The 22,985-nt window shown below is 35.2% G+C and overlaps 1 protein-coding gene across 2 annotated transcripts in view; it reads right to left on the bottom strand.

Annotated features, from left to right (window-relative positions):
* MLIP (muscular LMNA interacting protein) overlaps positions 1 to 22,985 on the bottom strand; it is a 251,536-nt gene that overhangs the window by 79,761 nt on the left and 148,790 nt on the right. For both annotated transcript variants that reach the window (XM_025382596.1, XM_025382597.1), the window contains exon 9: positions 19,924 to 19,968. In XM_025382596.1, coding sequence (XP_025238381.1) covers positions 19,924 to 19,968 — 45 coding nt within the window. The remainder of the gene's footprint in view (positions 1 to 19,923; positions 19,969 to 22,985) is intronic.

The raw sequence follows: 22,985 nt of genomic DNA, 5'->3' as shown, positions 1-22,985 counted from the left end.
CCTGTATTTCAACCCTTTCCTGTATTTCAACCCTTTCATCTGGATTTAGTTTCTTTCATTTTTAAAAATGTTATCTCATTGTCATAAGAACATTTAACATGAAATCTGTAGTCTGAACACGTTTGTAAGTGCACAATACAGTATTGTTGACTATAGGTGCAACGTCGTATGGCAGATCTCTAGAACTTATTCATCTTATTTAGCTGACACTTCATGTTGATTAGTAACTTCCCATTTCCCCCTGCTCCCTAGTTTCCTTCTTACTAAAGTAAAGGTTTTGGTGGTTTTTTCAGATATTACTGTCTTGGATGTTGTCTGAAAATGTTTTTTATCATGTTCTCATTCTTAAGTGAGAGTCCAACTGGACACACAATTCCAGGGTAATAGCATTTCTGTCTTTTGCAGGTGCTGTGCCACAGACTCTGGCTTTTGTTGTTGTTGGCCTAAATGTTATAACTTGGAGGATCAACTGTCTTCAAATTTGGTTAACATTTAAAGTTTATCTCCGTGACATTCTGTAATTTCACTTTGATGTGCCTTGGTATAGATTTCTTTTTATGGTTTTTTGGGGGTCTTGTTATGTTCCTTTATTCTCAGCATGCATATCTTCTGAAAAATCCTACATGACTATCTCTTCAAATGCTGCCATTCTCCCATTTTATCTAATCTCTTGTTATTGAGCTTCTATTAAATATATAATAATGTGCCACACAATGATGTTTCAGTTGATGATGGACCTCATATATGACAGGGTTCCCATAAGATTATAATGGAGCTAAAACTATTCCTGTCACCTAGTAACGTCTTAAGGATCTTGACTCTGTGTAGGCCTAAGCTAATGTGTATGTTTGTGTCTTAGGGTTTAACAAAAAAAGCTTAAAGAGTATAATAAATAAAAAATAAAAATTTGAAATAGAAAAAATTTATAGAATAAGGGTGTAAAAAATATTTTTGTACAGCTGTATAATGCATTTGTGTTTCAAGCCACGTGTTGCTACAAAAGAATAAAAACGTTTTAAAAATTAAGAAGCGTATAAAATAAAAAATCAACAGTAAGCTAAGGTTTATTGTTGAAAGAAAAAGCATAAAGTTAATGTAGTGTACAGTGTTGTCTACAATAGTGTACAGTAATAATCTTAGTTCTTCACATTCAGTCACCACTAACTCATTGATTCACCCAGAGAAACCTCCAGTCCTGCAGACTCCATTCATGGCAAGTGCACTATACAGATACACAACTTTTTATCTTTTACGCTGTATTTTTACCATGCCTTTTCTTTGTTTAGATATATAAATACCATTGTGTTACAATTGCCCACAGTATTCAATACAGTAACGTGCTGCATAGGTTTGTAGCCTAGCAGCAATATGCTAAACCATATAGCCTAGGTGTGTAGTGGGCTATACCATTTAGGTTCACGTATATACATTTTTTTAAAAAATTTGAGACGGAGTCTCCCTCTGTCACCAGGCTGGAGTGCAGCGGCACAATCGGCTCACTGCGACCTACACCTCTCGGTTTCAAGTGATTCCCCTGCCTCAGCCTCTGGAATAGCTGGGACTACAGGTGCGTGCCACCAAACCTGGCTAATTTTTTGTATTTTTTTTAGTAGAGACAGCGTTTCACCATGTTGGCCAAGATGGTCTCGGTATATACACTTTGATGCTCACGTAATGATGAAATCACCTAGTGATGTGTTTTTCAGACCGTTTCTCCACAGTTAAGTGAAACATGACTGTATTTTGGGCCTTCTGAAATCCTCTCCCATTTGTCTCAAACTCATTTTTATATTTTTGTCTCTTTATACTGTATTCTGGATGGTTTTTGCATATAAGCCTGACAGTTAACTTATTTTTCTTTAACTGCATATTAGTATATTTAACATGACAATTGAAATTAATGTCTTAATAATTGACTTTTCACTTCTAGAAGTTCTACCTGGGTCTTCTTCAAATCTTGTCTTATAATATCTATAACTCATTGTAATGTTTAACATTTTAAATATATTTATATGACAGTTTTCCAGATTTGTTATAGTCCCCCCTCGTTAAATACCATGTTGCTTATATTTGCTGATTCTCCTTCATGCCTCTCCCTCATGATGTTCTTCAGTTATTTTGTGTGCTTTTTAATTTTCTATTTTGAGTAATTTTGGTAATTTGGATTTCTTTAGATATCCAAGAAGCCCTGACTGGGAAACCATCCCTGCAGTACCTTTGCCCTCATTGGACCATAGGAGTTGCACAGGTTCTGGACCAGTTACCATTTTATTGCCTCATCCTGATTTTCCTATATCGCAAGGTGGCAGATCCCCCACATTATCACATAATCCCCACATTATCATAGGTTTGGAGTCCCATTTTCTCATGGGTGACTTTTTCTTATCACCCAAGAATGTAGAGTAGGGGTTATTTTTTAAATTATCTTTTTTCTCTTTCATGCTTCATAGTCAATACGGCCTTGTAGGTTATAGAATTATGCAATAGATTCCCACATATGTCTTAAACTTGTTACACAGTGAAAGTTATAACCTAAGCTCCTGGGTCCTGGCACCTAGCATCTGATGTACACATGTTCTATGAGAACTTTAGGTTCTTTTTAGTATTCTAACCTTGAAATGGTCAGGCTCTGTGTCCCCACCCAAATCTTATCTTGAATTAAAACCTGCATAATCCCCACATGTTGAGGGCAGGAACTGGTGGGAGGTGATTGGATCACGGGGGCAGTTCCCCCATGCTAATCTCATGATGGAGAGTGAGTTCTCGCAAAAGCTGATGGTTTTATAAGGGGTTCTTTGCCCTTTGCCTACATTTCTCTCTCCTGCCACCATGTGAACAAAGTCCTTGCTTCTCCTTCGCTTTCTCCCATGATTGTAAGTTTCCTGAAGTTTCCCCAGCCACGCAGAACTGTGAGTCAAGTAAACCTCTTTTCTTTATAAATTACCCAGTCTCAGGTAGTTCTTTATAGCAGTATGAAAATAGACTAATGCAAACTTGGAAGTCCCACTTCATTTATGGCATCCAGCGATTAGTTATGTTTTATCAAGCATTTCTGCATTTACATGGGAGGCTAAACTTTCATAGCAGCCTAACCTTCCGTTTCGACAGGAACCGGTCAGCATACAGATGAATAATTATAAATATGCTTGGTTAAAGTACAATAAGTTATGTTCCTAAAATATTTCTATTTTTGAAATCGCAAATATTTCAGAGCTTATTTTGATGTATCATTGCATTGTTTTAATCTCTGAGAGATCAACAATAACTGAAAACTGAAAGCCTCATGGTTCCATGTTATCAACAAGTATGAATCATCAAACAATGATAAGGCACATGAAGTCCTTTGTACACAGCGTCTAACATTGTTTGTTTTCTGCGTTTTGACTCATGCCATTCTTACAGGTGCCACTGCTTGCTGCCATTCTTGGCTGCTTGATGGCAGTAGGGTATCTTGGCTAAGTGTTCCGCTTATCTAATTGCTGTGGGCCGGGCTAGTGTGCACTGAGGTTTAGGAAAATTGCCCTTCAGAATATCCATCATGGTGTTTTTGTCAGTTCACCTAAGGTTTCATTAAACCTCATAATCGAATACAGGTAATAATAATGATTTCTTCTAAAATATTAGGTTTTTTACTATTTAACAATTTTTTCTTATTGCACTAATGAAGGCATTCTCTATTGATCCCTTAAGTTAAATGAATAGCTTCTGTGAAATATGCTGAATTAAATGCATCATAACTGAAAAAAAATTTTTACCTCAATCATTACAGGTAAGAAGTTACATATTAATAATAAAGTATTCAAACAATTTGTATTACTAATATTTTTCAGTATATTGTACTAAATAATACCAAATTATTATCATAGGGAAAGGGGAGAAAAGGCTCAAACATATTAATTAAATTAGGAAAATATCTAAATATCTTTTTATGGAGTGTCTGTAAGTCCCCCAAATTCCCTCACTGGGAATCATGACATAATAATAAGATGCTTTAGACACCCCTAGACATTTTTATTTCATCCAGTATTATGAACTCTGTATCACTGCTATCAGAAACTTCCCAGAGAAAGTGCAAAATTAAATGCAAACCACGAAGTGGAGTGGATATGCATAATACTAATACAGATTTGTCCTTAGCAAAGAGGAAGAATAGTGACTTATATGTTTTATCACTAAAGTAACCAAGTTTTTTCAATGAAGCCAATTACATCCAATCTTTTGAGAAGCCACCCTCTGCATGTCTAATGCAGGTTAATGCTGTTTATTGGCAGTCATAGCTATAATTATGTCATTAATATTGTAGCAATTATTTTCCAAAATGTGAGGAGAGATTGTGTGGTGAACTAAGCAGGTGATGGGAAAAGATTACTACATTTGAAAACCTGCATCACCTGAATAAAGGCGGAGAAGAAACTTGAAATACCTAAAAATAAATTTGAAATTGGATTTGAACAACATTAAAATTTTGGTCATTCATATCTCTCCAGGTTAACACTAACTGGGAAGAGTAACATTAGAGGTAAGTATAAGAATGGCTCTTGTGTGAAATAAAAATTTATAATCTATATTCTACAGCCTTTGACATTGTTTTAATCATAGAAGAAAAAATAATGAGAGAAAGAGAGAGATGGGCTTTAGCCATTACTGTATCCTTTAAAAAAAAAAAAAACTTAAAAAACTAACAGAACAGTCAAAAAAATAATGAAGGTAAAAAAATTTTATTTCAAAAAAATCAATTTAAGAATTAAGTTATATGGAAACTAAAAGAATTAGAGACTAAGTAAAGGTAAGGATTTGAAATCCATTGAAAGATAAATTCCTACACAAGGCACCACTTGTCCCAAGCCTGCTTTGGAGAAACCTTTTTATCTCCCAAAGACTTGACGCCAAAGGCACACAAAGAACAGCCACGCTCCTTATTCATCATCTAGATTTCCCATTCCTTGCAATCTGCACCATTTCACATTCATGACAAGTGTCTTTTGGTCGGCATCACTCTAACAGACACCATCTTGGGGGCCTGGGGGAAAAGTCAAGCTGGATTCAATAAAAAGTGTCAAACAGTTGCCTTTTCTTTCTGTACTCTGGTACTCTACTTCTAGCATGCTTTTTTCCCTTTCAGTAGTCATGTCCCTTCCACCTGAATATAATGTCAGGTTTGATACCATTAAGATGCTTCTTTTCCCTTTTTCTCTGTTGACTCTAACTGTCCTGAATCTTCCTTTCTCAAAGCTCAGAGAGCTCTAATCAGTGATAACATGCTAATTGAATTACGTTATTTCTCCCGGTCAAGACTGATGTACGGTTAAGCAGAAAGACAACACTCAAAATATGAATTGGGCAGTTAGTTATTACTGAGTGCTAAGCTTAGCATTGAGGACATATAAAATTACAAAATGATAAAGACACTGTCTTACTCTTAACCTGGAGAGTGTTCCTATTATTTGTACATAAGGCACTACTCAAAAAAAATGAATCCATGTTGAAAATGTTAGATGCCAAGGCCATTTGATATATTATGACACATCATGTCTTCCTTACTTTGAACTGCTTATTCTTACTATCTATAGAACTTACCCTGTCTAAGAGTTGGAGGTTGCAGTGAGTCAAGATCGCGCCACTGCACTCCAGCCTGGCAACAGAGAGAGACTCCATCTCAAAAAAAAAAAAGACCTTACCCTGTCTAAACATCTCACTAAAGACCATTTTCTAAGTTAGTAATATATCCTCCATAATATCTAATATAAAGAGTAGATATAGAAATTTTTTAAAGTTTGATTCTTTAAGATAGGGAATGATGATTCTAACTTGTCATGAACATAGTTGGTAGACAGAACAAGTGGGCATAGGTGACCAGTGAAAGTCATAGTTTATATGTGCAAATAGGGAAATAAAAGATCAGATCAAGGGGAAGTTTGTCTGAAATAAGGCATCTTCCCATTTGATGAAATCTAAAATGGCAAAGAAAAGGATACAAGGCAGAAGGTTGTCTCATTCACTCTTCTCTGCCTCCTCATCTAGCAGAATGCAGAAGACTATCTTCCATTTCCTCCTTAACCCTATCATACATACATATACTGCAGAAATATTTCTGAATAATTAGAAAAGGAAATAAGTAATGATCAGTCAAGTGGAATTTCTTGCTTAAATTGTTCCCAATTCTTCCTATAACTCATCAAATCTCTGGCCTCATCCTGCAGCGAAGCAGATCTGGACCTGATTTGGATTAATTCACCCCTCGTCCTAAGATCTATGACTGCATTATTGCACATCACCTCTAAAACACTCCAGCATAGCAACGTTTCCAAGCATAGCAACGAGAAGAGTGTGTGAGCTGGTGAAAGTGGAGATGACCTTTATTTGAATATCTGTATATATAGTGGAAAATATTATTAATAAAGTTTGACACATTTTTCAATATATTCTGATATTTTGGAAGGAATGTACTTCCATTGTAATGATATTTTTCTGTCTCTCAAGCTCATTAAAATGACATCTTACCTGTATGCTATCTAATATTTAATAACTCCATCTCAGATATTTCCTCTGCACTTAAAAGTAATTTATAAAATGGAGAGGATTTATAAAATAAGTTGTTATCAGTAGAATGTGATTCCAACTAAGAGTTTTTGATGCATTAGTAATAGGACCAAATACTACCCTATTTTCAGAGGTTGTTCTTTATTAAGAAAGCATACTATGGTTTTGAATTATATAAATGCGACAAATTTATACTGGTAGTTAATAAAACATAATAAACATTTAGAAGGTCACATATAATGCAAAGACAAAAAATTCCCTCTACAAAGTTCATAGAATGAAAATAGAATGAAATTTAATTTTAATAGATAATTCATCCCTCAGGGCTGGAGCAAGATGGTAGAATAGAAACTTACAGTGTTCATACCTCCCACAGGAATACCACATTTTAGCAGCTATCTGCACAGAGAAAATGACCCCCTCAAGAACCAAATCTAGTGAGCAATCATAGTACCTAGTTTTAACTTCATATTGCTGAAAGAGGCATTGAAGGGGGTTGGAGAGACAGTCCTGAATTGTTGATGCCACTCTTCCCCCCAACTCCCCAGTAGTGGCCATGCAGCATAGAGAGTCTGTGCATTTGGGAAAGGGAGAGCACAGCAACTGGGGGACATTACATTGAACTCAGTGCTGCCTTTTAACAGAAGAAAGCAAAACTATGCTGGGCTCAGCCAGTGCCCACAGATGGAGAGAGCATTTGGAGTAGGCCTACCCAGAGGGGAACTGCCCATCCCAGCAGTTAGAAGTTGACTTTCTTGGCAAGACTCACCACCATGGGCAAAAGTGCTCTGGGATTCTAGGCAAACTTGAAAGTCTAGGAAATAAGGACTGTAATTCCTAGGCAAATCCCAGTACTGCACTGAGTTCAGAGCCAGTAGACTAGGGTGGCACATAACCTAGGGAGATACCAACTGGCATGGCCAAGAGAGTACATGTGCTATTTCTTCCCCAACTCCACACAGTGCTGCTCACAGCAACAAAAGTGACTCCTTGCTTCTGCTTAAGGAGAGGAGAATGAAGAGTAAAGAGGACTTTGTCTTACATCTTGGAGATCATCTCATCCACAGATGGACTGAGTACCAAGTAGAGCTATGATGCCCCCATTACATGCTCTAGCTCATGATGTTTCTAGGTATATCCTGGGCAAAAAGAGAACCCACTGCCTTGAAGGGAAAGACTAGTCTTGGCAGGACTCATCACTTGCTGACTAAAGGGCTGTTGGGTACTGAATAACCAACAGTGATACTCAGGTAGTATACCATGGGCCTTGGGCTCTGAGATGGGCTGACTGCAGGTGTGACCCATCACATTCTCAGTTGTTGTGGCTACAGTGACAGACTCCTTCTGTCTGAGAAAAGCATAGGGAAAAGTAAAGGGAACTTTGTCATGTACCTTAGGTACCAGGTTGACCACAGGGAGGTAGAACAATAAACAGGCTCTTGGGGTCCCTGAATCCAGGCATAGGCTCTTACACATCATTTCTGGACCAGCCCTGGGCCAGAAGGGAGCCCATTGCCCTGAAGAGTGAGTCCCCAGCCTGGAAGCATTTCCCACAAGCTGACTAAAGAGCCCTTGGGCTTTTAGTGAACATCAGTGGTGGCCTGATGTTCACTAAAAAAGACTGCCGCCCGGACCCATGCGCTAGTGGTGCTGGTAGCCACAGGGAGAGGCTCTTCTGCCTGTGGAAAGGGGAGGGAAAAACAGAAAGAACTTTGTATCGTGACTTGAGTGCTAGCTTAGCTTCAGAGAAATAGTACTTCAGGTAAATTTCTAAGGTTTTTGACTCTAAACCCTGCCTCCCAGATAGCATCTGCGGAACTGCAGAGGGCCTGCGGGAACTTGCCACAGGGGTACATGCATCTCACCCCCAGTTCCAGGCAGCTCAGTACAGAAAGAGAGACTTTATTTCTCTGGGAGAAAGTAAGGGAAAAACTAAAAGTCTCTGCCTGACAATTCAAAGACAGGCATAAGGAAGCCCAAACTGTCCAGACTACAAAAAATACCTAACTCTTCAACGTCGAGACACTGACAAACATCCACGAGCATCAAGATCATCCAGAAAAACATAACCTCATAAAACAAACTAAATAAGGCACCAGAAACCAATCATGGAAGAACAAGGATATGTGACCTTTCAGACAGAGAATTCAAAATAGCTGTGTTGAGAAAACTCAAAGAAATTCAAGATAACACAGAGAAGGAATTTAGAACTCCATTAGATAAATTTAACAAAGAGATTGAAATAATTAAAACAAAATCAAGCTGAAATACTGGAGTTGCAAAATGCAATTGACATATTGCAGAATGCATCAGAGTCCTTTAATAGCAGGACTGACCAAGAAGAAGAAAGAATTAATGAGCTTGAAGACAGGTAATTTGAAAATGTGCACAGTCAGAGGAGACAAAAAAGAATAAAAAACAGTGAAGCACACTTTCAGTATTTAGAAAATAGCTTCAAAAGGGCAAGTCTAAGAGTTATTGGCCTTGAAGATGAGGTAGAGAAAGAAACAAGGGTAGGAGATAGGAGTAGAAAGTTTATTCAAAGGTACAATAACAGAGAACTTTCCAAACATAGAGAAAGATATCAAGTACAGGAAGGTTATAGAACACCAAGCAGATTTAACCCAAGGAAGACGACCTCAAGGCATTTAATAATCAAGTTCCCAAAAGTAAAGGATAAAGAAAGGATCCTAAAAGCAGAAAGAGAAAAGAAACAACGCACAATGGAGCTCCAATATGTCCGGCAGCAGACTTTTCAGTGGAAACATTACAGGCCAGGAGATAGTCACATGACATATTTAAAGTGTTGAATAAAAACAAACAAAAAAAAATCTTTTACCAAAGAATTGTATATCTGGTGAAAATATCCTCCAAGCATGAAAGAGAAATAAAGACCTTCCCAGAAAACAAAAGCTGAGGGATTTCATTAACACCAGACCTGTCTACAAGAAATGCTAGAGTGGGCTCTTCAATTTGAAAGAAAAGAACATTAATGAGCAAGAAGAAATCATCAGAAGATACAAAAACTCACTGGTAATAGTAGGCATACAGAAAAACACAGAATATTAAAACACTGTAATTGTGGTATGTAAACTACTTTTAAGTAAAAAGACTCAATGATGAACCAGTCAAAAATAATAACAACAACTTCTTAAGACATAGTATAATAAGACGTTTAAAAAAGCTAAAAAGCAGGGACATGAAGTTAAAGTGTAGGGTTTTTATTAGTTTTCTTTTTGTATGTTTGTTTATGCAATTAGTGTCAAGTATTGTCAACAGTTTAAAATAATGAATAGTATAGTATTTACAAGCCTCATGGTAACCTCAAATTTAAAAACATACAACAGATACACAAAATATAAAAAAGGAAGAAATTAAAGCATACCACCAGAGAAAATCACATTCACGAAAAGAAAGGAAAAAGGGAAAGAAAAAAGAGAATACCACAAAACAACCAGAAAACTAATAACAAAAGGGCAGGGGTAAGTCCCTACTTATCAATAATATCATTCAATGTGTGAGAACTAAACTGTCCAATCAAAAGCCATAGAGTGGCTGAATGGATGAAAAACAACCCAATCACCTGTTGCCTACAGGAAACACACTTAGCCTATAAACATACTCACAGAGTGAAAATAAAGGGATAGAAAAAAGATATATTCCATGCCAATGAAAACCAAAATAGAGCACAAGTAGCTATACTTATATCAGACAAAATAGATACCAACACAAAAACTGAAGAAGAGACAAAGAACGTCATTATATAATGATAAAAGGGTCAGTTCAGCAAAAGGCTATAATGGTTGCAAACTTGTATGCAACCAACACTGGAGCACCCAGATATATAAAGCAAATACTATTAGAGCTAAAGAGAGACATAGACCTCAATACAATAATAACTGGAGACTTCAACACCCCAATTTTAGCATTGGACAGATCTCCCAGACAGAAAATCAACAGAGAAACATCAGACTTAATCTATACTATAGACCAAATGGACCTAATAGATATTTACAGAATGTTTTATCCAACAGCTATACATGCCTCAACACATGCTTCTCCTTAGCACATAGATCATTCTCAAGGATAGACCATATGTTAGGTCACAAAACATGTCTTAAAACATTCAAAAAATTAAAACAATATCAAGCATCTTCTCTGACCACCAGGAGATTAAGCTAGAAATCAATAGCAACAGGAAATTTGGAAACTATACAAACACATGGAAATTAAACAATGTGCTCCTGAATGACCAGTGGGTCAATGAAGAAATTAAGAAAGAAATTGAAAGATTTCTTTAAACAAGTGATAATGGAAATGCAAAATACCAAAACCTACAGGATATAGCAAAGCAGTGCTAACAGGGAAAGGTATAGCTGTAAGTGCCTACATAAAAACAAACTTTGAATAACCTAATAAAACACCTTAAACAACTAGAAAGGCAAGAGCAAACCGAACCCAAAATTAGTAGAAGAAAAATAATAAATATCAGAACAGAAATAAATAAATTTGAAACAAAGAAAGCAATTCAAAAGATCAATGAAACAAAAAGGTGATTTTTGAAAAGATAAAGAAAATTGACAAATCTTTAGGCAGACAAATAAAGACAAAAAAGGGAAGAAACACAAATAAAATCAGCAATAAAAATGAAAACATTACAACGGAAACTACAGAATTTTTTTTCCTCATGAACTTTTTTTATTATTTTATTTTACTTTATTTTATGTTAAGTTTCAAGATACATGCGCAAGACATGCAGATTAGTTTCCCATCTAAACGTGTGCTGTGGCGGTTTCTACACCTATCAACCCATGACTTAGGCATTAAGCCCCACATGCATTAGCTATTTATCCTGATGCTCTCCCTCTCCCTACCCTCCCAAGAGGCCCCAGTGTGTGTTGTTCCCCCGCCACCCTGCCCGTGTCTATGTGTTCTTATTGTTCAGCTCCCACTTATAAGTGAGAATATGTGGTGTTTGGTTTTCTGTTCCTGTATTAGTTTGTTGAGGCTAAAGGCTTCCAGCTCCATCCATGCTCCTGCAAAAGACATGATCTTTTTCCTTTCTATGGCTGCACAGTATTCCATGGTGTATATGTACCACATTTTCTTCATCCAGTCTCTCATTGATGGGCATTTGGATTGATTCCATCTTTTTGCTATTGTGAATAGTGCTGCAATGAACATACACTTGCATATGTCTTTATAACAGAATGACTTATATTATTCCTTTGCATATGTACTCAGTAATGGGACTGCTGGGTGAAATGGTATTTCTGGTTCTAGGACTTTGAGGAATCACCACACTGTCTTCCACAATGGTTGAAATAATTTATATTCCCACCAACAGTGTAAAAGCATTTCTGTTTCTCCACAGCCTCACCAGCATCTGTTGTTTCTTGACTTTTTTAATAATTGCCATTCTGACTGGTGTGAGATGGTATCTCATTGTGGTTTTGATTTGTGTTTCTCTAATGATCAGCGATGTTGAGCTATTTTCATGTTTGTTGGCTGCATAAATGTCTTCTTTTGACAATTGTCTGTTCACATCCTTTGCCCACCTTTTAGTGGGCTTGTTTGGTTTTCTCTTTTAAATTTGTTTAAGTTCCTTGTAGATTCTGGATATTAGACCTTTGTCAGATGGATAGATAGTAAAAATTTCTCCCATTCTCTAGGTTGTCTGTTCACTCTGATGATAATTTCTTTTGCTGTGCAAAAGCTCTTTAATTAGATCCCATTTGTCAATTTTTGCTTTTGATGAAATTACTTTTGAAGTTTTCATCATGAAATCTTTGCTGGTGCCAGTCCTGAATGGTATTGCCTAGATTTTCTTCTAGGGTTTTTATAGTTTGAGGCTTTACATTTAAATCTTTAATTCATCTTGAGTTAATTTTTGTATAAGGTGTAAGGAAGGGGTCCAGTTTCAATTTTCTGCATATGGCTAGCCAGTTTTCCCAGAACCATTTATTAAATAGGGAATATTTTCCCCATTGCTTGTTTTTGTCAGGTTTGTTGAAGAGCAGATAATTGTAGATGTGCAGTCTTATTCCTGAGATCTCTGTTCTGTTCCATTGGTCTACGTGTCTGTTTTTGTACAAGTACCATGCTGTTTTGGTTACTGTAGCCTTGTAGTATAGTTTGAAGTAGGGTAGCATGATGCCTCCAGCTTTGTTCTTTTTGCTTAGGATTGTCTTGGCTATACAGCCTCTTTTTTGGTTTCATATGAATTTTTAAGTTTTTTTTTCCTAATTCTGTGAAGAATGTCAATGGTAGTTTAATGGGAATAGCATTGAATCTAGAAATTACTTTGGGTTGTATGGCCATTTTCACAATATTGATTCTTTCTATCCAGGAGCATGGAATGAAACCACAGAAATTTAAAGGATTATTAGTAGCTACTATGAGCAACTATATGCCAATGTGTTGGAAACTCTAGAGAAAATTGATAAATTCCTAGATACATACAACCTATCAAGACTGAACCATGAAGAAATCCAGTGCCTGAACAGATCAATAACAACTAATGAAATCAAAGCTGTAATAAAAAGTCTCCCAGTAAAGCAAAGCCCGGGACCCAGTGGCTTCACTGCTGAATTCTATGAAACATTTAAAGAACTAATACGTATTTGACTTAAACTATTCGGGGGAAAAAAAAAAAGGAGAAGGGAATACTACAAATCTCATTCTGTAATGAGACCAGTATTACTCTGATACCAAAGCCAGAAAGATACATCAAACAAAGAATATTGCAGGCCAATGTCTCTGATGAATATTGATGCAAAAATCCTCAATAAAATGCTAGCAAAACAAATTCAACAATGCCTTAAAAAGATTATTCATCATGATCAAGTAGGATTTATCACAGGGATGCAAAGATGGTTTAACATATGCAAATTAATCAATGTGATATGTCATATCAACAAAATAAAGGACAAAAACCATATGATCCTTGATGCTGAAAAAGCATTTGATAAAATTCAACATCTCTTCATGATAAAAAAAAAATCTCAAAAAACTGGGTACAGAAGGAGTATATATAAACATAATAAAAGTCATATATGACAGAGCCACAGCTAGAATCATACAGAATGAGGAAAACCTGAAAGCTTTTCTTTTAAGATCTGGAACATGACTAGGATGTCCACTGTCACCACTGTTATTCAACACATAACTGGAAGTTGTAACTAGTGCAATCAGACAAGAGAAAAAATAAGGCACCTAAATTGGAAAGAAAGAAGTCAAATTATCCTTGTTTGCAGATGATATGATTTTATATTTGGAAAAACCTAACGACTCCACCCAAAACTATTAGAACTGATAAATGAATTCAGTAAAGGTGCAGGATACAAAATCAACATACAAAAAGCAGTAGCATTTCTACATGCCCACAGTGAACAATCTAAAAAAGAAGTCAAAAGAGTAATATCATGTACAATAATAGTCACAAGTAAAAGCAAAAATCTAGGAACTCACTTAACCAAAGAAGTGAAAAATCTCTACAATGAAAACTATAAAACGCTGATGAAAGAAATTGAAGAGGACACACACAAAAAATGAAATATATCCCATGTTCTTGGATTTAAAGAATCAATATTGTTATAATGTTCATACTACCCAAAGTAATCTACAGATTCAAAACAATTCCTATCAAAATATCAGTGACATTCTTCATAAAAATAGAATAAACAATCCTAAAATTTATGGGGAACCACAAAAGACCCAGAATCACCAAAGCTATCCTGAGAAAAAGGAACAAAACTGGAGGAGTCATTATCTGACTTCGAATTCTACTACAGAGCTATAGTAACCAAAACAATATGGTACTGGCATAAAAACAGACTCATAGACCAATGGAACAGAATAGAGAACCCAGAAACAAATTTGCTCACTTACAGTGAACTCGTTTTCGACAAAGGTGGCAAGAACACACATAAGGAAGATAGTCTTTTCAATGAATGATGCTGGGAAAGCTGGGTGTCCATATGCAAAAGAATAAAACTAGACCCCTATATCTTGCAATACACAAAAATCAAATCAGAATGAATTAAATACTTAAACCTAAGACCTCAAACTATGAGACTACTACAAGAGAACATCAGAAAAACTTTCCAAGACATTCTTCTGGGCAAAAATTTCTCCAGTAATACCCCACAGGCACTGGAAACCAAAGCAAAAATGGACAAATGAGATCATATCATGTTTAAAAGCTTCTGCCCAGCAAAGGAAACAACAAACTGAAGGAATAATACACAGGATGGGAAAAAATATTTGCAAACTACTCATCTGAGAAGGGATTAATAACCAGAATATATAAGGAGTTCAAATAACTCTATAAAAAAGTATAATAATTGTAGTTTAAAATGGGCAAAAGATTTCAGTAGACATTTCTCAAAAGGAGACATCCGAATGGCAAACAGGCATATGAAAAGATGCTCAACATCACTGATCATCAGAGAAATGCTAATCAAAACTACACTGAGATATTATCTCACTCCAGTTAAAATGGGTTTAATCCAAAAGACAGGCAATCACAAATGCTTATGAGCATGTGGAGAAAAGGGAACCCTCATATACTGTCGGTGGGACTGTACACCACCAATTAGTACGACCACTATAAAGAACAACTTCAAGGTTCCTCAGAAAATGAAAAAGAAAGAGCTGCCATGTATGATCCAACAATCCCACTGCTGGTTATCTGCCCAAAAGAAAGAAAATAAGTATATTAAAGAGGTATCTGCACTCACATGTTTGCCACAGCACTGTTTACAATATCTAAGATTTAGAAGCAACCTAAGTGTCCTTCAACAGGTGAATGAATAAAGAAAACATGGTACTTATACACAGTGGAGTACTATTCAGCCATTATAAAGAATGAGATCTTGTCATTTGCTACAACATGTATGGAACTGGAGGTCATTATGTTAAATGAAATAAGCCAGGCACAGAAAGACAAGCAACACATGTTCTCACTTATTTGTGGGATCTGAAAATCAAAACAATTGAACTCATGGAGATAGAGAGTAGAAGAATGGTTACCAGAGGCTGAGAATGGTGGGAGTTGCTTTGGGGTGGGGAGGTAGGGATGGTTATTGAGTACAAAAAAAATAGAAAGAATTAACAAGACATGGTATTTGATAGCACAACCAAGTGACTATAGTCAATAATAATTTTATCGTACATTTTAAAATAACTAAAAGAGTATAATCAGATTATTTGTAACACAAAGAATAAAAGCTTGAGGGGACAGATACCCCATTTTCCACGATGTAATTATTATGCATTGCGTTCCTATATCAAAATATCTCATGTACTCCATATAGAACTACTATGTACCCACAAAAATAAATATATTAAAAATTTGTTTAGAAAGGAAATCTATTTATTTACATGAAGGAAATAAACTTTAAAAATGATTTTCAATAAGAAATAACTCTCTTTTACCTTATCTGATATATTATGAGTTAATGTACATTTAAGCTCATGATTTAAAACCCTGGAAAGAGTAAATCACTATCATTTTAGATGTTAATATGACCAAATATGAAATTATTCTTTCTAAGTTTAGGCTGAAGGTTATTGGGCATGAAGAAATAATTTGGAGCCAGGGTATAAATATGAATGGATAAAATATTTAAAGAATGCAAACTATTTCCATATGTACTTACACTTCTACAAGTATATAGAAGTATCAATGGCAGAAACTTTGACATGAAGAAAACTTGGGTTGGGTTTTGCCTATTCTGACTTCTCAGACTTGTTTTCCCCCTCAGTATAATGGAGATTTTAAAATAATAATACCCACCTCATAGTTTTGGTATACGGTTTAAATGAGATAGTTAAGCTTTATTTTCAAGGTAAGAGCTCAAAATATTAGTTATTATTATTGTTGAATTTAGCATCTTTTTAAAATAATCGAATGAAATGAATTAATCAATCCTGCAAGTGACCAAAGGCTCACTCCCTGTTCAACATATTGTTAGCCTAGTTTCAATTCTATTACACTTAAAAGAATCCCAATTAAATTATTTTAAAATAGCCTGCATTTTAAGACCACCACAGACTGGAGAAAACCTTTACTTTAATTAGTCTGAATTAGTGTTACTCTTACTGCACCTGGCTCATCCTAAAAAACAGACTGTATGAAATGTCACAATAAGTGCAATAAAGACCCAAAGAAAGAAACATTATTGTGAGTTGATTTTCATTGTTTATTTTTCTTTTTTTCTTTTTTTTTTTTTTCCAGAGAAGACAGTCTTTCACCAAAGGCCCATAAAGCGGAATTAGCCATACACTTTCTTATTCTTTTATTAAACCATTATAATTATCCCAGGAAAACTGGAAAACCTACGAATACATTGAAAACTAGCAAATTTGTAAGTTGGTTTTAACATCAATAGGTTCTCTGGCTACCTCCTCTCTATTTCTACAATAAAGTTTCTTGCTCATTTACAATTTTAACTGTTTACTATCTGTCTTATCATTGGAATATATGCTTCAGAAATTGGCATCCTGTCATTGTGTTCACTCCTCTTACCCCAGTGACTCCTCAGTGAATGGTACTTGGTAGACACTCAATAAATATTTGTTGAATCAATGAATAGTGGTGGAAAACTGAATAACAGGGCTAGAAATAGTGACCAGTTTTTCTACTAGTCTTGATCCATAGATTATATACTATATCTTTTTAATTGTATTTTTTCATTGACAAATAATAATTGTACATATCCATGGGCTGCATAGTGGTGTTTTGAGACATATAATGTGTAGTAATCAGATATACTTTTAAAGAGCCTCCACAAATAGGAATTTTAGGTGGTCAGTACTAACTTGTTCAGGATATCCTCAAGTGTAACCAAACTTTTTTTTCTTGGCTCTAATTTATGTCTTCCCTTTATTCAACCTCCTCTGTGGTATAGGAGTTGGTAACCTGCATGATCCCTGCCTTTGAATTTAATCTAAGAATATTTACAAAGTCAAGGACTCACTGAGTCCCAGCAGGTATATACTCTGAAGATGACAACTTTCTCCAAAGTTTGAAGACAGATGGTGAAATATTGAAATGTTACAGAAATAGACTTCTCAGAGTCGCTTTTTAGTTGTCATGGGAAAGAGAGAAGTATATAGTGATAAATGAATTAATTAAATCACAGCTAGTAAACTCATACTTAAAGTGAGACATCCCATAACTGAGTCAATACAAATATTAGAATTTTTAGAAGAAAATATTACAGTGTCATTCTTTTTAAAAAATCAGAACATACTGTATTTAAGACATACAAGATAAGCTCTTGTTCACTCAAGACTAAAGCTTATAGCTAGAGTGGACTTCTGCTCTAAAATGTAATCTTTTCTCCTCAAACTAAATGTATCAGACATCACCTAGTAAATTGTAATAACTACAGCCGAATATGTACAAATATGACTAATCCGAGAGTCGGCGCCAAACTAGTTTTGACCTTTCGTTGTAAAATGATCCCTTATGGTCTTCCAAAAGACACGGACGTATTTTAGGGGCCACAAACAACAATTCAAATGTCATGTTGTAAAATAAAGTAAAAACAAAGCTTCTTACTCAAGAAACGAATTTTAATTAAGGTCAAGAATCTTATCTGAATTAGAGTTTATATTTGTTCTAGCCTATACTGAAGCTGTTTGATGGTTCATTCTTAACTTTGAATGACTTAAATGCTCTCACAACATTAAAGGCATGAAAGTTAACATGCTTTAATTAAGTATGATAATTGATTGAAAGTAAAGAATAATTTCAAATAATTTCTAACTATGGAGATTGAAGAAGTCGCTCCAGAATCATTTCAATTGCTACCAAATTAACCACTGCCAGAGAGGAATGGATAATGACAACAACTCTCTGAAACTATTGAAAACTAATCTAATTAGAGACATTTTGCTGAAATGCCAGAGTAGGTAAGATAAGAAGGTGAGTGACAGAGCAAAAATTCCAGTGGCTTTTTTGGGGGTCTGGCTCTTGTAAAATGTATTAGTCACAAAAAGTATAGAAACACCTTTAGGAAACTTTCTTTTCTTGTACCCAATAACGAATCAAGGAATTCAATTAAATCAAGATACTTCTAGTCTTCCAAAGATAGATAAGAGGAAGAGAAGAAAGGAGGTGTGAATAAAGGAAAAAGGGAAAGGAAAGAAGAAGCTTTTAGTTATCGAGCAATTCCTTTGTATCAGGATTGCATTAAGGGCTTTTCATAGATTAGCTAATATAAATCTTACATGAGAAAATTATTAGTATCCCCATTTCATAGATGAAGAAACAAAGGCACAGAAAGGTAAAATGGTGAGTAATTTTCCCAGAATCAGATAGCTACCTAAAAGCAACATTGATTTTAAACTTGGGTCTAGTCTACTAAATGCCTTCATTATTTTTAAGTATTACTCTCAATGGCTTCCAATAATAATGAAAAATAACAGTGAAACTTCCAGAAAATGGTCTAAGCAGTGTTCCTACCCACATCCTCTGAACACGATTTTCTGGATGTTATAAAATTTAGTAATTTCACCCAGTTTATTACTTTCCTTGGGGAGATTCAAATGGAGGAAGAACTGTATAAATTACAATGATGATATGGCACAAAATACACATTTAATAACTATTTACTCTTCATAATTATGATAAAAACTACAAATGCGTAACTTAAATGGAATAGTTTACTAATTTGTTTTAGACTTAAAACTAAACACTTACTAAGGAGTTAATCTTGTTTCTACTAGGATACATTTGGTCAGAAGCAGAAGTTGACCACATGATGGAAAATAGAATTATTAGGTGAGTGAACACTGGAGTTGGGATGAGGCTATGCATGTGTATGTCTAACACACTCAGAGCCAGCTACTCATAATTATTTGACTTGAATGTGAGTCTATATCTATCCATGATCGATCTGTTTTTGCTCAAAAGTGGAAATTGGTTTATTTGTTAATAATTTAAATGCAGGAAAGCAACAAAACAGTCAAAGTTGATTAAACTGGCAATCCCATTAGAAATGGAAAAATCTTAATATTTCAAGTATATGAGTTGACTATTCGATAACCATAATAAACCATTACAAAAATGAAAATGTCATCTAAATGTTGATAACTAGAAAATCAGGAAGCAGGTGTGGCAGTTCTGTTTTATTTAGCTAAACTAATCCAACTAGATCTCAGTTAAGAACAAATTTATTTGATAAGCATACCTGATGTTTTATCTCTGACATAACCTGATTTTCTGTATCTGAGCCAATCATATCATCCTACCCTTTAACTTATTAAAAAAATCAATTAATTCGATTTAAATTACTGTATAATTGTGTTCTCTCCAAAGTATACACAGGCACCCATTTGAAAAACAGTGTGTATAATTATAAAGGTACTTACATATTTGGTTTCTCGACCAGCTGCTCTTGGAAGAGTTGTGGGAGTCTGTATGAAAATAAAAACAATTATACTTCTGAAATAATAAAGTAAATAATAATAGACTTAACATCTGGAATGTGTTCACCTTCTTCTCAATTGAGACTTTCTAAACATTGGTCTCTCTATACAATATCTTTTTTTGAAAATTATTTTATAAAATGATATCACTTGATTATTCTTTTCACTGACTTTATCTATCAACTTTCTGCTAATTTCTCCTTATTTATTGATGATGTTAACTCATAGATCATAATAGTTCTTTCCTCACATTTCTTCTGTAATTTTTGCCTATTTCAAAACTCATGTAGAAATCTCTGTCTTTTCAACTTTTTGAGCTCCTCAATTCCAAAGATGTTCTCATCTACTCCATTTCAATCATTCACTCCCAGAAAGCTCCTTAATTTTACCTTCGCCAGTAAAACAGAAACTCTCAGAAATTTCAATTACAAATGTCCCACACTCAGACCTCTACCTCCTATCCATCATCTTCATTTCTCTAGTGCTGCTAGTACAACATCCACATCATTGGGACTTCCAAATCACTGACCTTCATCAGCGTTATTCCGGCTTTACCTCTTAGCTCGTATTATTTAATATTATAAGTCATTTTAATACTTTTATTTTTTTATCTTCTCTCTTCCTGTGACAAGTTCACTTCCAAAAAAAAGAACTCAACCCTAAATTGGCCTTGCCATCCATTTTTCTCCATACTTGTATCTGAGATGCAAAACATCGTTGGAGAAACTCTTTCAAACAAATTAATTAATTTTATTTTAAATTAATAATTATCAATTTCAAATGTGCATTTGGTACTGCCCCAAATTCTGCTTTTGTAGGCCTACTTTCTGAGATGAAATAGCTATTTGATTCATTCATCCACTCAACACATATTTATTGTGCATCTACTATGTGCCAGTCACTGTTCTACACCCCTGGGACTTATTGGTAAACAGAAGAGAAAAAATGTCCCACCATTGAGGAGTTCACATTCTGGAAGAAGAGAAATAAGCAATGAAATCATAAATAAGTAAATTATATGTTAGAAAGGAATAAATGCAATGAAAAAAAGTAGAAATAATTTGAAGCCTAGGGCAATATATGCGCTTCCAGATAAAAATTTATTTGCTTCTATAAAATACCTCATATTTTTCTGAACCACCTAGATGTTAAGGAGGTCAAGAGTGCTGGGAGTTTACAATTTTAAATTAGATGATCAGTGTTGAGAAGGTAACATTTGAAGGAGACTTCAAAGACTTGAAGGAGTAAGGGAGTTGAGTGTGTGGTATTCTAAATAAAGAGCATTCTAACAAGAGGGAACAAGTGCAAAGTTTCTAAGGTGGATTTTCTCCACTGAGAATTGTGGATAGAAAACTGGAAATAATCTTTCCATAAAGGACAATAAAAAACTGACCAATATATTGAAAAATATTTAATCAAATACATCAATGAACTAAAAAGAGAGCGAATAATTGCTGGGCAAAATCAAAAGAGGATGGGAACCTGCAGAGAGAAGTTCAGCATTTCAGAACGCTTTTGCCCTGGGGATGTTTGCAAATAATGATGAGTTGCTTGAGAAGCTAACCCAAACTTTTGATATCTCACAGGTATATATAGAGAAAAGTCAACCAGGACTCGCCAAGAACAGATTGGGTCCCTAGGAGTAAGAGTGACCCAGAAGACTCACATAGTCTTCAGCCTGGTATCAAATCATCTGAAGATGACTGTCCAGAAAAAAATAATCTCAGAACCTTAAATTAAATTCAGGTAGTTTTTTCTTGCTAGTGCTCCCAGTGTCTGACAGAAACAAAAAAAAAGACTTTCTATGGAAAGGTAATATCATATGAAGTCTCCATTTCTATTAAGAAATTTTCAAATAGGATATCTAGCATACAATCAGATTCAGATACACAAAAAGGCAAGACAATGTGAATGAGGATAAGCGGAAATAATAAACAACAACAACAACAAAAAAAAGACCCCCAGAGATTAAGACATGTGTCTTTTCAGAACCAGACTGAAAACAACCATACTTAACCATGATTTTGGAGATAAAGGCAGAACATTTTTCACAGTATGATAGAAACTATAAAAAGATCAGTGATATAACTGATTTGAAAAGAAACTAATGTGCTAAGACAGGAGCATGCTTGACACATCCAAGGCACAGCAAGGAGGCTAGTGGGCTGGGATGGAGTGAGTAAAGGAGAGAGTTAGAAGAAAAAGGCAATCACAGAAGCATTGGGGCACCAGACCATACAGGCCCTTCCAGGACCTTGTGAGGACTTTGCTTATATTCTGAGGGAAATGTGTAAGCACTTCTGGCTTTAAATAGAGGAGGGTCATGATCTGACTTATGCTTTAAAAGGTTCTCTGCATTTCATGTGTTAAGAATAAACTATTGTGAGTCAGAGGTATAGGGACAAAACTCTTGTACTATCCAACAAAACACAGTGGCTCAGTAGTGCAGAAGCCATGAAATAACCATAGTCGACATATTCTGAAGCTGTAGAAACAGGATTTCTATAGAAGAGATGTGAAATGTGAGAGGAGGAGAAGAATAAAACATGACACCAACATTTTTGGCCTTGAGCAAATGAAAGAGTGAAATTCTACCAATGGAGATGAGAAGGCAACATATGGAATCATTTTGTCAGAGAAAATCTAGATTTTATTTGTATGCATATTGAGGATAAGACATTTGTTAGAAGTCTAAATGGAAATGAAGAGTAGGTATTTGGAAGTCTGCAGTTTGAGAGAGAATCGTGGACTAGAAATAGAGTTGTCAGCATATATGTAGTTAGTTTTTATAACATAAAACAGAGTGAGATCACCAAAGGAATGAATATACAGAGAAATGAGAAGTTTGAGGACTCATGACTAGAGCATTCCAACATTAACAGTTTGTGAAGAAGAAGATGAACCAGCAAAGGAGACTAAGAAATAATAATAAAAAGGGAGATAGAGGAAAAACAGATAGAGTAAGGCATTCTAAAATACTCTAGAGGGAAAATGTATCAAAGAGG

The sequence above is a fragment of the Theropithecus gelada genome, chromosome 4 (assembly GCF_003255815.1).
Source record: "Theropithecus gelada isolate Dixy chromosome 4, Tgel_1.0, whole genome shotgun sequence".
Lineage (NCBI taxonomy): Eukaryota > Metazoa > Chordata > Mammalia > Primates > Cercopithecidae > Theropithecus > Theropithecus gelada.
This window is presented reverse-complemented; position numbering and strand designations above follow the sequence as displayed.